This window comes from Panulirus ornatus, chromosome 48 (assembly GCF_036320965.1).
Source record: "Panulirus ornatus isolate Po-2019 chromosome 48, ASM3632096v1, whole genome shotgun sequence".
Classification (NCBI taxonomy): domain Eukaryota; kingdom Metazoa; phylum Arthropoda; class Malacostraca; order Decapoda; family Palinuridae; genus Panulirus; species Panulirus ornatus.
Genome location: NC_092271.1, coordinates 24,342,425 through 24,360,016, shown reverse-complemented (window position 1 = coordinate 24,360,016; position 17,592 = coordinate 24,342,425). Strand labels below are relative to the sequence as shown.

The window sequence follows — 17,592 nt, the reverse complement described above, 5'->3', positions numbered from 1 at the left end:
CTGTTCCTTCTTTTGGAAAATTTAAAAAAAAAAAAAACGAGAGGGGAGGATTTCCAGCCCCCCGCTCCCTTCCCTTTTAGTCGCCTTCTACGACACGCAGGGAATACGTGGGAAGTATTCTTTCTCCCCTATCCCCAGGGAAATATATATATATACATATATATATATATATATATATATATATATATATATATATATATATATATATATATATATATATATATATAATTTGTCCCTAGGTAAATGTTAAGCACATCCTATTATCAACCATATCATTATGAAAAGAATTATAAAGAAATGAAAACATAAGAAAAATAGTTGAACACACATCTTGTTACCCAGGGAAACCACCCCAACACAACCCCCCTTAACCATAGGGCATCCCCCACTTTCCTTTAACGGTCAGGCCAGTGTGTAGTCAACAATGGCAGAGGAGAGACGGAAAATGTGTGGTAGTGCTGAGATTTAAAAAACCTTGTGAAAAGTTTGCACCTGATGAGACACACTGTCTCTGCATAACATGTCGTGCTGCATGTATAGCTTTCAGGCTGGATCGCAATTCAGAGCAAGGAAATAAGTGACTCATTTGATGAGGGAAATTTCACATTGAACTATATAGTACATAATGATAGAAAGTTTTAAACTTATAAGCTAAACATACAGACTTATAAGCATATGGATATTTGGCAGTTCATCTACTTAGCCATGGAATTATGTCTGTGTTTATCACCATTGGATGAACATAGAAAGATAACATACTCATAACATCTTCATATCTGCATTTATACCTAAACACAAATTTAACTCTGTTTTTCACTAAGAAAATCAAGCTTACTTTATTTCCAACCAAAATACTACACAGGGCCTAAAAGACAGCAAGCAGACAAAAAAAAGCTTTAAGCACTGTTAGTATTCACAAACTGGGAACCTTCTGCCTTGCCTATCCTCTGGTTCAATCTGTGGCTTGGTGATTGCTCAGAGGATGACAAAGGCCAGATACGAATAGGCTGGTACGTTCTGTGCCTGAGGCTGTCTTGCACATACATATTCCTAAAGAAACGAAGGCCTGTCAGAAGTTCCACATCCCTTATTGTAGTCAAGTGATATTGCAAATACTCCACATCGCTCTGAAAGATATTTTCAGTATGTTAACTGAAATGGTAAACTGAACAGTTTGTTTTATAATTGAAAGAAGGCATAATGATAACTAAGAAAAAGAAAATTCATGTTCAAAAATATGTATTTACATGTGATGAAATTCATAGAGCAGTAATACTACTAAAATACTAAATTCTATACAAGTAGACTGGAAAAAAATTAGGAAGCAGAGGCCGGTAACATCCTCCTCCACACAACCCTATCTACAGCCCACGCCTTGCAACCATATAACATTGCTGGAACCACTATTCTTTCAAACATACCCATTTTTGCTTTCCGAGATAATATTCTTGCCTTCCACACATTTTTCAACGCTCCCAAAACTTTTGCCCCCTCCCCATCCTGTGACTCGCTTCCACTTCCATGGTTCCATACACTGCCAAATCCACTCCTAGATATCTAAAACACTTCACTTCCTCCAGTTTTTCTCCATGTATGCATGCATGTATATTCTATATGCCCAAAAAATACTTAAGTATGAATTCACATAATACTTTAGTTGCTACATAATCATAATGAAAAATATTTTCAAACACTAAACAAAGACTATCTTAAACATGGGTTTAATCTTATATAAGAAAGATACTGTCAATACATAAATCCTTAGAATCTTACCATTTGGCAGTTGTCATGGAATTCTGTGTTGGGAAACACAAAAGCCAAAACATCTACTGGATCACTTGAGCACAAAGCTATAGACTTGTTTCCACATAAACTGACAACAAAGAAGTAGTCACTGGGAACCAGAGGTTTGACAGTATTCCTGCAAGATAGTTTAGAGAATTAATCAAACACTTCTTTACTCCCTCAACAGCATCATTTCCTTGATCAACTTTCATTTTCACATTTACTGATAAGTAATTGATACCCTCTTTAGCATTATTAAGCAATTCATCTGATTCCATTCTCTTAAGGATTTACCTCTCAAAAATACCTCTCTTTCCACACTTGTACATTTGTTGGAGAAACTTCTCTATGTGTATTTGTATGCAGTGTATCACTGGAGTACAGTCTTGTTAAAGAGCTCACTTCAAAGGAGTCTATACTTCAGAATCCCATGTGTTACAATGTCAAATGCTTTCTGGCAATCCAGATTCAAACAGCTGACCCATATATATATATATATATATATATATATATATATATATATATATATATATATATATATATATATATATATATATACATATATATATATGTTCTAGAGGTGGTGGGTACAAAAAGAAGCAGGAGACCAAATTGGAAGTAGAAGGATGGACAGAAAAAGATTTTGAGCAATCGGGGCCTGAACATCCAGGAGGGTGAGAGGTGTGCAAGGAATAGAGTGAATTGGAATGATGTGATATACTGGGGTCAACATGCTGTCAATGAACTGAACCAGGGCATGTGAAACTTTTGGGGTAAACCATGGAAAGGTTTGTGGGGCCTGGATGTGGATAGGGAGCTGTGGTTTCAGTGCTTTACACAAGACAGCTAGAGACTGATTCTGAACAATCAACAAACTGTGGAGTGTGGTATCAGATGGCTACATGTTTAGTGGGGTGGTATTTAAGACTGAGTTGAGGGGGCAGTTGTTTAAGGATTGTTAGGTCATCCTATTGTGTATTTGTTTGTCACCAATATGTCTGTTAATAGTGGAGGTTGCTTAAGTGAAAAGCAGGGATAAAATTTCTATTTCTACTTGCGTGCTGGGGTTAGTTATGGAGTGACTTGGATGGGAAGGGTCTAGTGCTGCTGCAAAGAATTAAATCCTACAGTTATATATCTAAAAGAATTTCATACTGGTTCACCCTGTCCTGGATAAAGATGTAGAGCAGAAACAGACAAAGAATGACCACATTCACACACATCCATTCTCCAGCTGTCAGTGACACTACATCAAAACTAGAGCCAGCCATTCACTGCTCACTCACTCATTATCATGAGTTGTTTAATGTTTCAAATACATTCATGTGATACTAAGTTCAGGATAAAGAGAGACACTAAACTTTCAATATCTTCCCTGCTTATACCCCCTTACATTCATTCTTAGTGTTACTTGTGTAATATTTCTAAACATGTTCTTGTTACTCACCATCAATGCTGTGTTTCTGTATGAAATATGAGTATAATGTAAAACTAAGTTCAAGAGAAAGAAAGAAACAATATTTCCATGTCCTATTTTAAACAGAGGTGTCAACCACATTCCCTTCCATCCCTCTCTCAGAAGTGGACCTGGCCAGCACAAGAATATCAAATAAAACTTTTGAGTACTTTCTCTTACTTTTACATGCCAATTTATAAATTGAGAAAGGAAAAGGGAAATGTATACTTCCTTTTACTTTTGCATACGTAAAAGGACAGTGGCTAATACCATTGTTTAGGAGTTATGTACACTTCCCGACAAATTCATTCTAAAACAATTCCATTCATCTTCTCTAAAACAAGCATCCTTAATTTGATATTGAGAATATAAAATATAGAAAGACATAAGGATATATGTGAGTAACCCAAGAGGCTGGCTGTTCACCCTCAATCTACTCTATGTAAAAGATCAAGGTAATATATGCATATATAGAAAGCAATAAAAACTTACAGAACATGGGATACTTTATCCTGATGACCATCTAAATCATAATCAAAAACAGGGCCATGGACAACATTGAGAACACCCATTGCAGATGCCCAAAACCTTATGGCATTGACTATAGCTGTATAAGCTCCCTCTTTGTAGCCAATCTTGACTGGTGCCAAGTTGGAGAGAATATGACCTTCAGACATTAACAGCTGATCAGTCTCCATTTCTGAAAGGAGAAAATCAAACATTTTGTATGTATCAAGAAAATTAGGAAATATAAAGTTCAGAGAAGAGATATGTCTTTATGTCCAATATTTGTCAAACAAACAATAAGGGAACAGATGCACAACTTTTGTAGCTGGATCAACCTACTATTAATAATTACCATGTGTGAGATGTCTGAAAGCCCCAGACCATAATCTACACACTCCCTGTCAACTATCAGAAGTGGTCCATACACCACTTTAGAAGTCAACCTTAAGATGGCAACAGACAGCTCTAACACACTCCATCATTTATTTCGAACTTTAACTCTCACAAAATTTCCAGTCCAGAATTTCTGAACCTCTCTCTTCCCTTTCTATTACTTAATCAAACCACCTCACAACACATCCTCAAACATTTTAGTTCCAAAACATTCACCCTCCTCTGTAATTCTTATGACAATCATCACTCCAATTATCTTCATACCCTGGAAGTCACTGACTTTCTCCAATCATCAGCCATGTGTTTACATCTTAATACTGCTATACACTTTCCAAATGCATTCAACACCACCTTGCCTCTATTCATCACTACCTCATTCCTCATCCCAAGCTTCTCTATCCTTCAAGTCTGTAAGATGAGTTTCTCATCAATTTTTTTATTTTCCTTTTTTTCCAGATAATGTTTTTTATCTCATTCAAGGCTTAGACTTAATGGATATTTCTGCAAGAGACCGGAGCCTTTGACACAAAGAAAGAAACTATGGATACAATACAGCTGATCACAATATTCTACAGTTGTCTGCTTTCAAATTTTGTGGGATAAAACATACAGTTTAACTCATACAGCATTCTATGACCACCTTCAGGGAACAGTTGTATGAGAGTAATATTCTTGGCTTGGTATGCTTCTGTGGTCAGCATTCTTTGGCACTGATCTTGAGCAGGTCGATCCAATCTCAAATCTGCTTCCCAGCAGGGTGGTGGCCTGTCATCCACCACCCGAACCTCCTGCCAAATCATGCAAAATATTAACGTAAAATTAAAGAACAGGAACAAAATAACTTGGCAACAAGCATTACAAAACTGACTTTTCCAACACATGTTACTTGCATAAACTTAAATATACCTCTACAACCACCAAATCGAACATGGCAAAAGGGTTATGTTCTTGGAGATCTGTAACTCTGGCAGTCAGTTGTTATACAAGCATGTGAAATCCATGATATAATAGAGGTAACACTGCTATTAACTCATTGCTAATCAAAGAATCAAATTTACCTCTTAAGTATGAACTATACCTGAAACATCTTGCCATCAGTATATCACACTCTATCATGACACAGCCTGATGATATTTAAAAAAACTTCCTGAAAAAGGTGATGATAAGGACTTGCACTGCCATTGGTGTAGGATGGAGCAGAGTAAGAGTTACTGGGAGGAGGAGATAGGACTCCTTCAGGCGATGCAACAATCCACCCTTATCTATCTTATCTTTCTCTTTTAAGATTTCTAGTTTCTGCACAATGGTAAGCACAGTACACTTCCTCTTCCCCTTATTTTACAGGCACAGATAAATTTTGGGAATCTTCAATACACATTTTCCCTTACTCAACTGCCAAACCACACTACATTTAGGACAACATAGAAGGTACTAGCATCCAATAAATCATAATACCATCTACAGACATTTATTGCAAACAACACCTCCCTGTTTACTTTGCTGCAGGTAAGATGTTATTATTTCAAACACTGATAATGGCCAACTGGAAAGGATATAAAAGAGACAAAAAGGGAGGATCTCTTAACTGCTTTAGCTTTATATAGTGCCCAGGGTGACTGAAAATGTCATTTTTGTTTTTGTTATTACATATGATGTCTGACATACCTCCATGTGGGAAAGATGACAAGATTAAGTTACACATGCGACATATGCTGAGAAAATAGTAAAGGCAAAATCAGTCCTTATCAAAATATATAATTATCTCACCTCTGGCTTAATTTCTATTCCTTCTGGTAGGTATGGTTTCTCCTTTTCTGTCAGGGAAATAGTTTGGTTGTTCACTGTGAAGCTCACCCACACACCAAGATTTAGGGTTTCATGCAAACCTAGAAAATGCATATACAAGGTTAATTTTCATAAACAGGTGAATTAAGGGAATTTTCCAAAGTCTGCTTATAGCAGGGACCCAAAGTCTACAAAGACACAACAAATGTCCTAACACAAATGAAATGCCTCCAACCAGTAATGGATCTACACGTCTGAAATAGCTGCCAGTTGGTCATACTCAACCAGGTCAAAAAAAATGTCCTAATTAACTGTTGACATCTCATCAACAGATGTCAAGCACTTCTCCGCTGAAGTACATCATAATTTAAGATACCATGTACAATCAAAACAGAGTGCACTTTAATTATATACATACAATATGCTGAGCCTGATACTGTATGCTTAATTTGTTGAAGCATTACCTATTTGGGCATAAAAGTACTAGAAGTGGAAAAAAATGAGGATGCTATTCTGAAAGCTGTATGCCATACATAAAACCTTGATAAGAGCTTTTCCTTTTCTTTGGGACTGATGTTGCACTGGAATTTTTCTGAGTCTTCAAAATTGCCTAACCTACCCAGAATGCCAAGACACAAATCTCCAACAAAGTAGATGAGGCACTGTTTGAGTAGTAATTTTCCCCATCCAAACTCAGTATTTTTACACACTGTCTATAAAAACTTGAGAAAACATGAGAAGGCAATCAACAACCAGTAACTGCTCTTAGCCAATAATACAAAAAGTTCAGCTTCAAATCTGATATTACAAGCATTTATGAGATGATTTTTTTATGTAAGCTGAGATGGCATGGGCAACTGAAACCCTAATCAATGATATCTCATTAACTCTTTATATTTCATTATTTTACCTGATTACCATTTCCCGCATTAGCAAGGTAGCGCCAGGAAACAGCTAAAGCCAGGTACCCATTTTATCAACCAGCCCTAAAGGGTGGAAGAATAGCTGGGTTGACTGTAGACCAACTGTTACAACCAGGATTCAAACCTATGCAATACTACAAAGCCTAATTCATTATCTCATTTATATATCTAATATAAGCAACTATATCAAGTAATATAAATAATTACTGACACAGCCTACATATCCCTTGAGAAGAGTGATAAAATATACAACCTACATATCTACTGTTTGTTCTAGAAGACAGCCAAGACAGAGTGGGAGAAGTTGTTATTTATTTCTGACACTTTCTTGATGAGGCAGAAAAAAGTTCCTAGCACCTGACTACTGTTATGGAAAATAAGTTGGAATCTGGGTATATGCATGTGTTGTGGAGTGTTTTTATGGTGACTCTAAGTGCAACAGGTTTTTGGCCTATCTTTGCACAGTGTTTTCTGAGAATGTCTGCATGTTGTTTAGGAGTGGTGGATGGCCCTGTGTTGTGTGTGCGGGGCTTCATATATATGTGATGTACTGTGTGATATATTGGTATCGTTTACGGTGTGCGATAGTTATCTGCTGTTTGCTCTGAAGTTTATTCAATTATATAATTCAAATATGATAATTATCATCATAATAATATCCCCATCAATAGATTAAATAATCCAGCACTAAGCAGCAGTTCTATGAATGATGATGTAGCATTGAATTTATTCTTACATCTTCAAAAACACATTTTTAACCTTACGTGAAGCAAACAAACAAGAATCTTTAATAGGTGAATGAACAAACATTTGTGAAGTGTGAAATAAATGTACTTCACAACTTAATCATACAACTAATACACAGTCGAAATTATAGGGTAATATACTTCACAACGTCATCATCCAACTAATGTATAAGTGATGTTATCTGGATAATATCACAAATAAAATCACACTTTTTTCAAAACAGCATCTAGAACACTTAATGATATCCATAACCAGTTTCCTCTCCAGATTATTATCATCATCGTTATCAGTGTAACAAGGCAAGCCATCATTCATAACTTGACTGTTAAGGTAGCTGGCCTTTCTCAGTTAAGATCAAACTACTTTGACCAGAAAGATTAGCCTAATTTGTGCCCTGCAGGCTGTCAATGGTAAAAAAGAATAGAAATATGTAATATATATGTCACCTTGTCACTGACCGATAACATAGCTGGAATGCAGAAGGACCTTAAGCTTTCCTTCTATGGCATCAGGAGCAGAAAATCCAGGTGAGCCCCAGGGAACATGAGTATTCAGAAGGAGAGACAGTTCAGCTTGAGTCCAGTTATCTCTGCTATTGTTTGGGGCACTAGTGGTGCTTACAGTGATTGTGCCATCAGCAGTAGTGCCATTACTAGTGCTGTTTTTACTATTAAGTTCAGTGTTGTTACTTGAACTTGTCACTGTTGGCTACAGAGGGAAGAAAGATACACAGAGTTAAAGGTAAACATTTACTTCCTCAACACAGCTAAATTATGCTCTTATACCTAATTGCCAAAAGCTGCCCTTGTAAGGTAGCATGAGGAACAAATAACAAATGAACAAGGGCCCCACTTGAAAACATCAATTTTTTCCTTTTTTGAAGCTTGTTATTAACTGTTTATTGTACTATTCTGTTACTAAAATAATATGAATTGTCTAAATTATCCCCTGCATAGATATAAATGATTCCAGTATCACTAAACAAGAGTTCACATATATTCACACATCACATAAATTTTCCTGCACATTAGTCACATTAACTACTTACTGTAACTTCCTGAACTTCCTCAGTGAAACACATGCAAGATTTCTCTTTTGCTCCATTTTCTTCCATCTTTGTTTCTTTACTATTCTTTTGTGATAGTTTCTCAGGTGGTGGCTTAACATCTTCTGGCAATAGTTTTTTCAAAATATCCGAAGGTGTCACACGGGTAACTTGACGCAGCAAGTGATCTAAACTCCCAGCAGTGCCTATGGAAGAATGTACATTTGTTGTCATAAAATATTTAGTCATTTAAGGTTTCTAACAAGCTTAGGGCTGAAAAAATGTGAAAACATTCTAATGTACACCTTTAGTAAGATGATTACATTCTGTCCTCGCATACAAAAGTTTTTGCTTTGAGAATACTGATTGTGTATTTATCTACAACAGAAAACATTTCATAGTATCATCTTTCACACCATCTCCAACTCCATGGGAGAGCACAAGTGTACACAACCATTCAGTTCAATAGCACATATTCTTAACTTTTATTCTTCACCATATAATTATCATATGCCCTAACTGGTCATACTTTCATTGTCTTTTATTACGTACTTTTTTGACTATTTCTTGTCATTATCTATACTTCTCATATCTTTATAAATCACACTATCCATTCTCTTAATTCCATCTTTAATTTTCTTATCTTTTAATTACATGTATTGTACTTCATAAAACCAAGAATTCACAGCTATACTTAAGAGCTGAGGCAACCACTTCATTGTGCAAGAACAAGCATTCTTCCTAATCAACATAACTCAGGATGCACCTTGTATGCTTCTCCCTTGCATATCTACTTTCAACTTCAACCTCCCCATTGCCATCTTTAGTTTCCATCACTCCAAAATACCTAACCTTTCCACAACTATCCTTATTCATCACTCCCAAATACCTACACTCATTAACAACTAATCATATTTAAGGGATATAGCATTATCTACTGTAAGAACATGGATCCTCAACATGGCATGATCAAGATACACTATATAAATAGGGTGATTTTTAATAAATATCCTTACGGAAAGGATCATTACAGAAAACAAGCAAACTGTCAGCTAACTTTTGGAACTTGTCCTGAGCAGTGTCATTAACCCCTAAACAGCAAGACTGGTTTGATTCACAGTTTTGATTCATGCTAAGCAGAAGAGTCTGAAGGTAAGGTGTTGCCATTTAGCATCAGCTTGGGCAACTGACTGTATGTCTGAATATTTGATATGTAAATGTCTAGCAACTTCTAAACAGTCATCTGAAATGTAGTGTAAGGTTTTATCATAAATTTCTAGACCTAAAGGATACCCAAGATAGATGACAGAACTACAAAACTCGAGCTTCCCTAATACTAAGCAAAGAAACAACTCTTACTGTAAATATGATTGAGTGGAAATAGGTGTTAGGTTGACTACAGACAGGCTGATGGTCAGAGTGTGGAAGTATGTATAAGAAAGGGAAGCAAACATCATTGATGTTATATAAATGGTGACTAACATTTGCAATTTTACTTGGGCCATCCTATTTTAGTAAATGTTTGAAACACATGGATACAAGTAAAAATAATGACACTATCAAACATCAATTCTTAACCCTGTCATTCAAAGATGATGCCATATCTCTGGAACAGAAGGATTCCTGGGTTTACAATAGTGAGAATCTTAGCCATACTATCTTTTGAATAGAAACAATGATATCCTTAATCAAAATAAACCCTACTTCTCACATTAACTCACTGTTAAGCACTTATAAACATACAGTTATGAATTCATAATGTTACTCTAAAAAGGCGCCATACACACCATTATTGCTTGCTGGCTTGATGCGAATAAGCTCACACATCAGGTTGTATAGTTCCACATTCCTAAATCTGCGACTTGTATAGTTCACCTTCAAATCAGGACCAAAGCCTATGAAAGCACCCTGTAAGTATATATAACACAACATGATGCTCCTCCAGGGTATATAGGAAGTGCACTATTTGCACATTCACAAAACGATGCATATGTTTTCCATTTAGACTACAGAAAAACATGATATACCGAAATATTAATTATACAAAAGTAATAGTCAAGTAATGATTATAGTTTAAAGGACTTTAACATAAGGAATTAAACAGGAAATATCAAGATTAGCTCAAAAGTATACATTATAATGATGATTTTATATCATAAATGCCATGTGTGCAAAAATGGGTAGTAACTAGAATCCTAAGCCAATGCCTCAGCCTCACAAAAAGAATTCATATCAAGGTGTATCAATAGAGAGATAGGAAATACGAAGCCATTTAAATTAAGTAAAGAGTCCTTCATCAAGGCAAAGCTCAACTTATTCATGTTTCCAGATATGATGTACTGGTATTGCCTGTTTCATGCACATATAAAAGAACATCTTGTGGGTCAATTTAAAACTCCAACACTGCATATGAAAAACTTACCCCTACTAATACATTAAACAATTAAAGCGATGCATGAATGACAAAATTCAAGTAAAAACTAATGCAAGTTTCACAATAATATCTGTGTAGATATAACTGTTAGTCACACACTGACTCAAATGTAAAGGGAGTAGAAAATGAATGGTGTAAAAATCTCACTGTAACAATCTCTTTTTGTTTCCCTTAGCAAACTAAACATATGCTGAGGATACATATGAGTGAGCCAAAAATGTGATTGCATTTGATCAATCCCATTTAAAAAAAATGTTGGTAAAGGAAAAAGACAGACTAGCAATACATTCAGAGTACTGTGGAGTTACATATGCTCAACCTCTAATTCACTGTGAAGATCCTTAGGAACTCCCAGATATAACCTCTAAATATGCCCCTAGCCATACTTAGTGTGAGGAAAAAGGTTTACGAAAGACTGGCATAAAAAAAAACCCACCTGCATAGATGGTTCAAGATTGTTGAATCCATGTTCACCATTCTTGCAATAGTTTTTGGAGTTTGTCACAATACGCGTATTAGGTCTGGTATCAAGAATCACACTCTCAATTCTGGGATTATTTGTGTAGTGATATCTACAGGGGAGAAAAGTTCCTCAGTATCAAAGTCATTACAAAGTAAAGTAAAACCCATAAGATAGTCAACAAAACTGTTCCAATTCCTGATAAAGTACCTCACCATATAATTCATACCCGACAGTATATCCATTACCAAGTAAAACACTAAAGCCCATTGCTAAAAAAAATTACAAGATATGACCTACAAAAACCCTCATTTATTGCCGCTTTTAAGATAGTTTTCCTTACCTTCGTGGAAGTAACTTCTTAGGCAGGGCTCTGACCTTAGGATTCTTGCATCTCAGAGTCTCTAAAATCTCTTCCTCAGCAGCTGAGAAGAAAAGTACCCAAAAGCAGGGTTACTGTTATGCTTACGGTACTTACAGAAAGTGAGAAACAGTTTACAGAAGCATACAGGAAAAGCTATTTGGGAGGTTAACACATAACCAAGCCTATCCCAGGTGCATCACACCAGAAGGAGTAAGATTGCTTCAAAATACAAAGGCATGGAAATTTTCAGAAATGTCTACTGCATACATTAAATCCACATTAGAATATGAAGCATCTTATTTGTGACAGAAAAAAATCCTTTTCATATCAATGCCCAAAACTATTAAGATATCTTAATTATTCAGTTTATCCTTTATAGTATCTAATGTCAAGTGTTAGAAGTTTTTTAATCTATTTCTACATCCATTCTCTCTTTATATCCACAATATTCACAAATCAATTCTTTACTTTTCGAACCAAATTCATCAAATTTCTTTAACAAAGTTGCAGAATGATAGAGTTAAATAATGTCTGCAATACCAGATTAAACATTCTCATGTGCATTTGTAATAACATGAACAGCTGCTGATGATACTATATGTAAAAAAATTCTAATAACTAGGATTTCAGAGGTGAAAGAACCCTGGTTAAAAGGGGATGAGCTCTGTAGATGGCTCCTTCCTATTGTTATGCAATGGCTACAGAAACTGCAATATTTACCACATTACCTAATAGCAGAATTAGCTAGAGATTCCTAATCTTAAATGGATATCATTCATGATGCTTTATGGTATAAAATATATAGATAAACTTGGCAGCCAAAGAGTGAGGACCTATCCCTATGGCTTGGTTATGTCTCAACGGAGTTGTGCCTAAATGCATGCATTTCTTTTGGCTTATCAATTTGCATTTGGTAATAAACGATTATCAAACTCACCTTCACCACCACTTACAGCCCGTAATCTGCCAACAGCACCAGTGTAAACATGTGCTTTTTGCTCAATATCAGAGATGAAGGTCTCAAGGTAGAAGGAGGAAGTGCAAGATGCTGGGGCAGCACCATGGTCAGATACTAAAAGGATATTGATGCAGTGAGCCACATTATGACGATAGAGGCTGCTAAGGAGATCATCCAGCATTCGATCAACCAGTTCCAGACCATCACGTGCCTATAAAAAGTGCTAGAAGTTGTATGGAGACTCATATGAGCAATGTATATTATCATGTGTTTATCCATTCTATGTAGCAGAATGCTTAGTTTCCTTCAACATTGGATGCACTATCACAGAAGTATCATCCTACTTGATAATGACCTATGCATACAAATGCCAACAACCAGGTCTTCTTTATGCTGTTTGAACTCCTTTTTCCAGACATTCAGATACTTTCATCATAATTCATCTATCTAAGGGTTCAATCAACCTGATACATCTCTGCACCTCCTTCAGTTCAAAATGCAACTCTCAGTGCTGATACCTTCCTTTTCCATCTGTAACTTTCAATCTTTCTTTGTTTTGTCATTTTCAAAGTCACTTCCCTTAAATCTACTCTATAAAGCTCTTCATATCTTCCTGAATTTCTCTAGATTTTATCTTTCCTTGAAATCAATATGCTCTTCATTCAACCAAAACATACCAACAAACGTACTTTTTCAGGACAATTTTATTACATTATCAGCTTTTGAGATGATTTTGTAGAATACTATCCCTCAGTCCCTGTTATCACATATAAAGGCATTACCTTTTAGCTGTGGCTTCGGAAATCAAAAATATGGTTTGTGTACATAATCCTTAACAAATCAAAAACCAGCTTCAACAAATTAGCAAGGTATACAAGTTTTTGGTCACACAACTTAGTTGCCAAACAAATTTTTTTTCCTGTAATCATAATACTCTCTTAACTTACCTCCTGAGAATATGGTCCATATTCTTGGATGGCCAACATAGGTTCTTCAAAGTAAACCATTACAAGGTGAGGACGCTCTTCCTCCGTTAATGTCAGCCAGTCTAACACCTGAAAATATGAGTAACAACTACAAAGCACAAGAAACAGGGTTAAGGGAATTTGGATAGCATATACAGTGTCCTGAGATATTACTGATGATTTTAAGAAATTATCTTGTATTCTCATATCTAAATTACAAATGCTGGCTGCAACCCAAGAGTGTTAATATGAATAAAATATGAGAAGCCCTCTAGTGTACCAGATGGAGCAATGAACATGATGCACAGTGCTCCATTACATAAAAAAATGCTTTTAAGAATTAACTTCATGAAATATAGAACCAATTATCACGACTATAATCAATCTGTTTTTTTGTAACAATGCATCAATTTCTAATTCTGACACACACAGACAAACACCCATGCAAGACTGATCAAAACAAAACATGAATACTTAAGTCTAAATGTATAAGTGGATATCTACAGATCTATTCACCAGTAAAAACATTTAGTATTCAATCACTTACAAGACCATTATATTTTTTGCTTGTAACATAATATACATACATACCTGCCTAACTCGAACTTCAAATGTCTCATTAAATTTATACTTCTGCCAGTAGATAGGATATCTCTCCTGTATCAGAACATCAGAGCCAGCCCAGAAGTAGGTTGCAGATTTCTTACCCTGAAATATTAATCTAGTAACAAAAAGAAATGAGGCAATCTTCTGTCATTAGTCTGAAAATTCTGATAAATTCTATTTTTAAAAGAAGCATCATAGCAGAGAGAAGTGTAATATAATAAATGAGCGAGTTGGATGCCTAAGAAAACTGTTAAAATGGTGACTACCTTTTTCTTTAAAATCCATATTCAGTCACTTATATGTAGTAACTACAATTCTTTGTTATTTCTTAGAAATGAAAGATGAAATCAATGATTAAAATTATCTTTGAAAAAACTTGTTTCATAACAAACATGAATACTGCAGCAAACCCTGTTCCATTTTCATTATCACCTACCAAACTTGGTTTGTAATCTACCTGTTTGGTGACAGTGTTCCATATAGGTTCTCCTTGCCACCAGTGTGGGCTGCGTGAGTTGTGCTCCACAGGTTTAAAGGTTTTGTTTGTCTCTGGATCATACATTTCATTACCAATGATGCCATGACTTTCTGGGTAGAGTCCCTGAATGAAAGATGAAAAGTAATCATAACATCAGTTATAATCATTATAACAATATCTTCACTTTCCAACCAACAATAGCTAAAAATCAATATGAAATAATGTTTGCATCTAAGTTTATAGGAACAACAAATTTGAAATTAAGTAATAAGAAAAGATTAATCAATTTAAGTACTTATATGGCATTGAAAACTGGACAACTTCAAGCACTTAAGTGACATTAAACCTGGACCAAAAGGGTTTTGGTAAAAAAAAAAAATGCATATCATACACTACTGAAAATAAATATATATAATGTTTTTTCCTCTTGAGAAATGATTTAATAATTCAGATAAAGATACAACATAGAATCTATCCACTATAATAGGAAGACAAAGGAATGCAAATAGCAACAAACTTCTGCATCCACAAAATAACTAAATGGTTTGTTCATGTTCACAGTCCTTTATGACATTCTTTCCACTTACTATTGATTCAAAGAAGGTCTTTTCATTACCTGGCCAGTGATAAAATGATGCTTATCAGCTATATGTCAGTATATCTAAAGGTACAAAAACCACTGAGAAATCATCAATGTAGCTAATGACTTGCTTTCTAACTAAACTTATCTTACCGTAGCAATAGAATACATGTTAGGAAAGGTTGTGGTGGGATAGGTAGGGACAAGGCTTTGGGCAGTGACACCACATCTTGCCAAGTAGTTCATGGCTGGAGTAACATCATCGCTCAAAAAATCTGGCTGCAGTCCATCAACACCAATCACCAAAAGGGGAGCTATCTTATAGTCTGCAAGCAATTAGGTAGAGTTGAGATAATTTTTTTGACAAATAATCAATTCAAATAAAAATTTCTGACTATAAACCTAGTTTCACTGTCTACAAATAAAACGTATGAGCTGTAATTTACATCCAGTGCTTATGGTTTGTTGCTTTGCAAGAGAAAGAATTTTAAGGTGACAGGCTTCTTAAAAAAAAATCAAAGTTTCAGTCTTTGTATTCTGGTGTAGGTTAAAAAAACTTCAGCCAGAGTCTTAAAATAGCTAAATAAAAGCACTCTATCAGTGTGACACATTTAACTCGGTACATAAAATCTGGGATGATTTTTGCAAAAAGCCCTACATATTGATAAAACCATCAATATTTCTATTCAGTTTTATGTCTAATAACTCTGATAATGAAGAAACCAAATCACACAGCATTAGAAATGGTCTTCTTTAGCCAAATTTCTTTAACCCTTTCATTCAGTATTTTGTCAACTGAGCAGTATGACTCATGGTCATAAAGAAGAATATTCAATTCCTTTTTTCCTCCATCAAGAACATCTCTGTATCATATATCAGTGAAGAAAATACACAAAATGTGGAGCACCTGATGGCTAGAAGTATGATTACAAAACATAAGTAAAGCAGCAAAGACCATTTCCTTGATCACACTTTCACTCTTTTTAATTACTCACTTCTTTTGGTGTCTTTACTAAGTATGTACTTACGCCAACACAGACTATCATTATATTTGCAAACAACAGACATTTGATTCACCCTTATGTATCTATTGCTTTGACCTACATTTGACAATCATTCTCATGGAATATCATCTAAGCTGCCTTTAGTCTTCAACATATCTGATATCATTTTCTTAATAAACCAATTCCTTTCTTATGGTCCAACCATATGATCAGAGATCTTCACAAGCTCCTCATCTTGCACAACTTGACACAGGCTACAGGTTACATGGTTTCAACTTAAAGGATCTTTATCGTGATATCAATGATAGAAGTCTTTCCCTTAACTCATTCTTTAATGTCCATTCCCTAACTTATTTCTTTTGCTACATATGTAATCAAGATATGGTATGACTACTGACATAATGACAGTGGTGGCAAGAAAGCAAGGTAAAGCAAGAGGTACTAACCATATAACATCATCTATAGATATCTTCATAAGAATATCTGAATGATTTTCAACAAGTTCTACTTGGATTCCTTTTTTATATGCTTAGAGATTTTGAAATGATTCAAGTGAATTATGTTCAAATCATCCCAATTGTAAAGAGTCAAGATTAATCAGCAAATGTTTCTTAGAGACAGTCATAGAATTGCTTCCAAAACTGAACACAGTTTTATCAACCCATTTGATCTTTCATCATAAGTTACACACTCAAATAGTAATGAAACCCGAATGATATTCAAGAAAAAATGAGCAACTCAAATTCCAACAAGATGGCAAAGAGCCACTCAAATTCCAACAAGATGGCAAAGAGCCACTCAAGGGACATGTTATCTGGTTGTATTGGAGTGTTTCTAATATTCTTCAGAATCAGACATGACTGAAAATCAAGCTGATTTCTTTTCTTTTCCACAAAACGAGACTGTTGAGTTTACCATCCTTTGTTTCTACCATCAGCAGCAACTTTTCTTTTGCATTCTGAATATCAATATGATATGAAGGTTTAACAGTAAGTTGAATTCCTGTTTTTACTATCAATTCCTAAAATTTTACCACTAAAATAAGTTAAATTCCCGTTTCTACTATCAATTTCTAAAATTTTACCTCTCTGAGCTGAAATGA

The 17,592-nt window shown here is 35.2% G+C and overlaps 1 protein-coding gene across 1 annotated transcript in view; it reads right to left on the bottom strand.

Annotated features, from left to right (window-relative positions):
- Positions 1 to 764: 764 nt before the first annotated feature.
- Positions 765 to 17,592, bottom strand: part of LOC139763852 (venom phosphodiesterase 2-like) — a 36,055-nt gene continuing 19,227 nt past the window's right edge. Inside the window, exons 4-18 of the mRNA XM_071690202.1 lie at positions 15,640 to 15,812; positions 14,886 to 15,029; positions 14,414 to 14,530; positions 13,805 to 13,912; positions 12,837 to 13,068; positions 11,879 to 11,960; positions 11,512 to 11,647; positions 10,429 to 10,549; positions 8,645 to 8,847; positions 8,055 to 8,304; positions 5,909 to 6,027; positions 4,782 to 4,929; positions 3,734 to 3,941; positions 1,774 to 1,921; positions 765 to 1,127 (exon numbers count right to left, since the gene is read on the bottom strand). Of these exons, the coding sequence (XP_071546303.1) occupies positions 897 to 1,127; positions 1,774 to 1,921; positions 3,734 to 3,941; positions 4,782 to 4,929; positions 5,909 to 6,027; positions 8,055 to 8,304; positions 8,645 to 8,847; positions 10,429 to 10,549; positions 11,512 to 11,647; positions 11,879 to 11,960; positions 12,837 to 13,068; positions 13,805 to 13,912; positions 14,414 to 14,530; positions 14,886 to 15,029; positions 15,640 to 15,812 (2,420 nt within the window). The 3' untranslated portion in view covers positions 765 to 896. The remainder of the gene's footprint in view (positions 1,128 to 1,773; positions 1,922 to 3,733; positions 3,942 to 4,781; positions 4,930 to 5,908; positions 6,028 to 8,054; positions 8,305 to 8,644; positions 8,848 to 10,428; positions 10,550 to 11,511; positions 11,648 to 11,878; positions 11,961 to 12,836; positions 13,069 to 13,804; positions 13,913 to 14,413; positions 14,531 to 14,885; positions 15,030 to 15,639; positions 15,813 to 17,592) is intronic.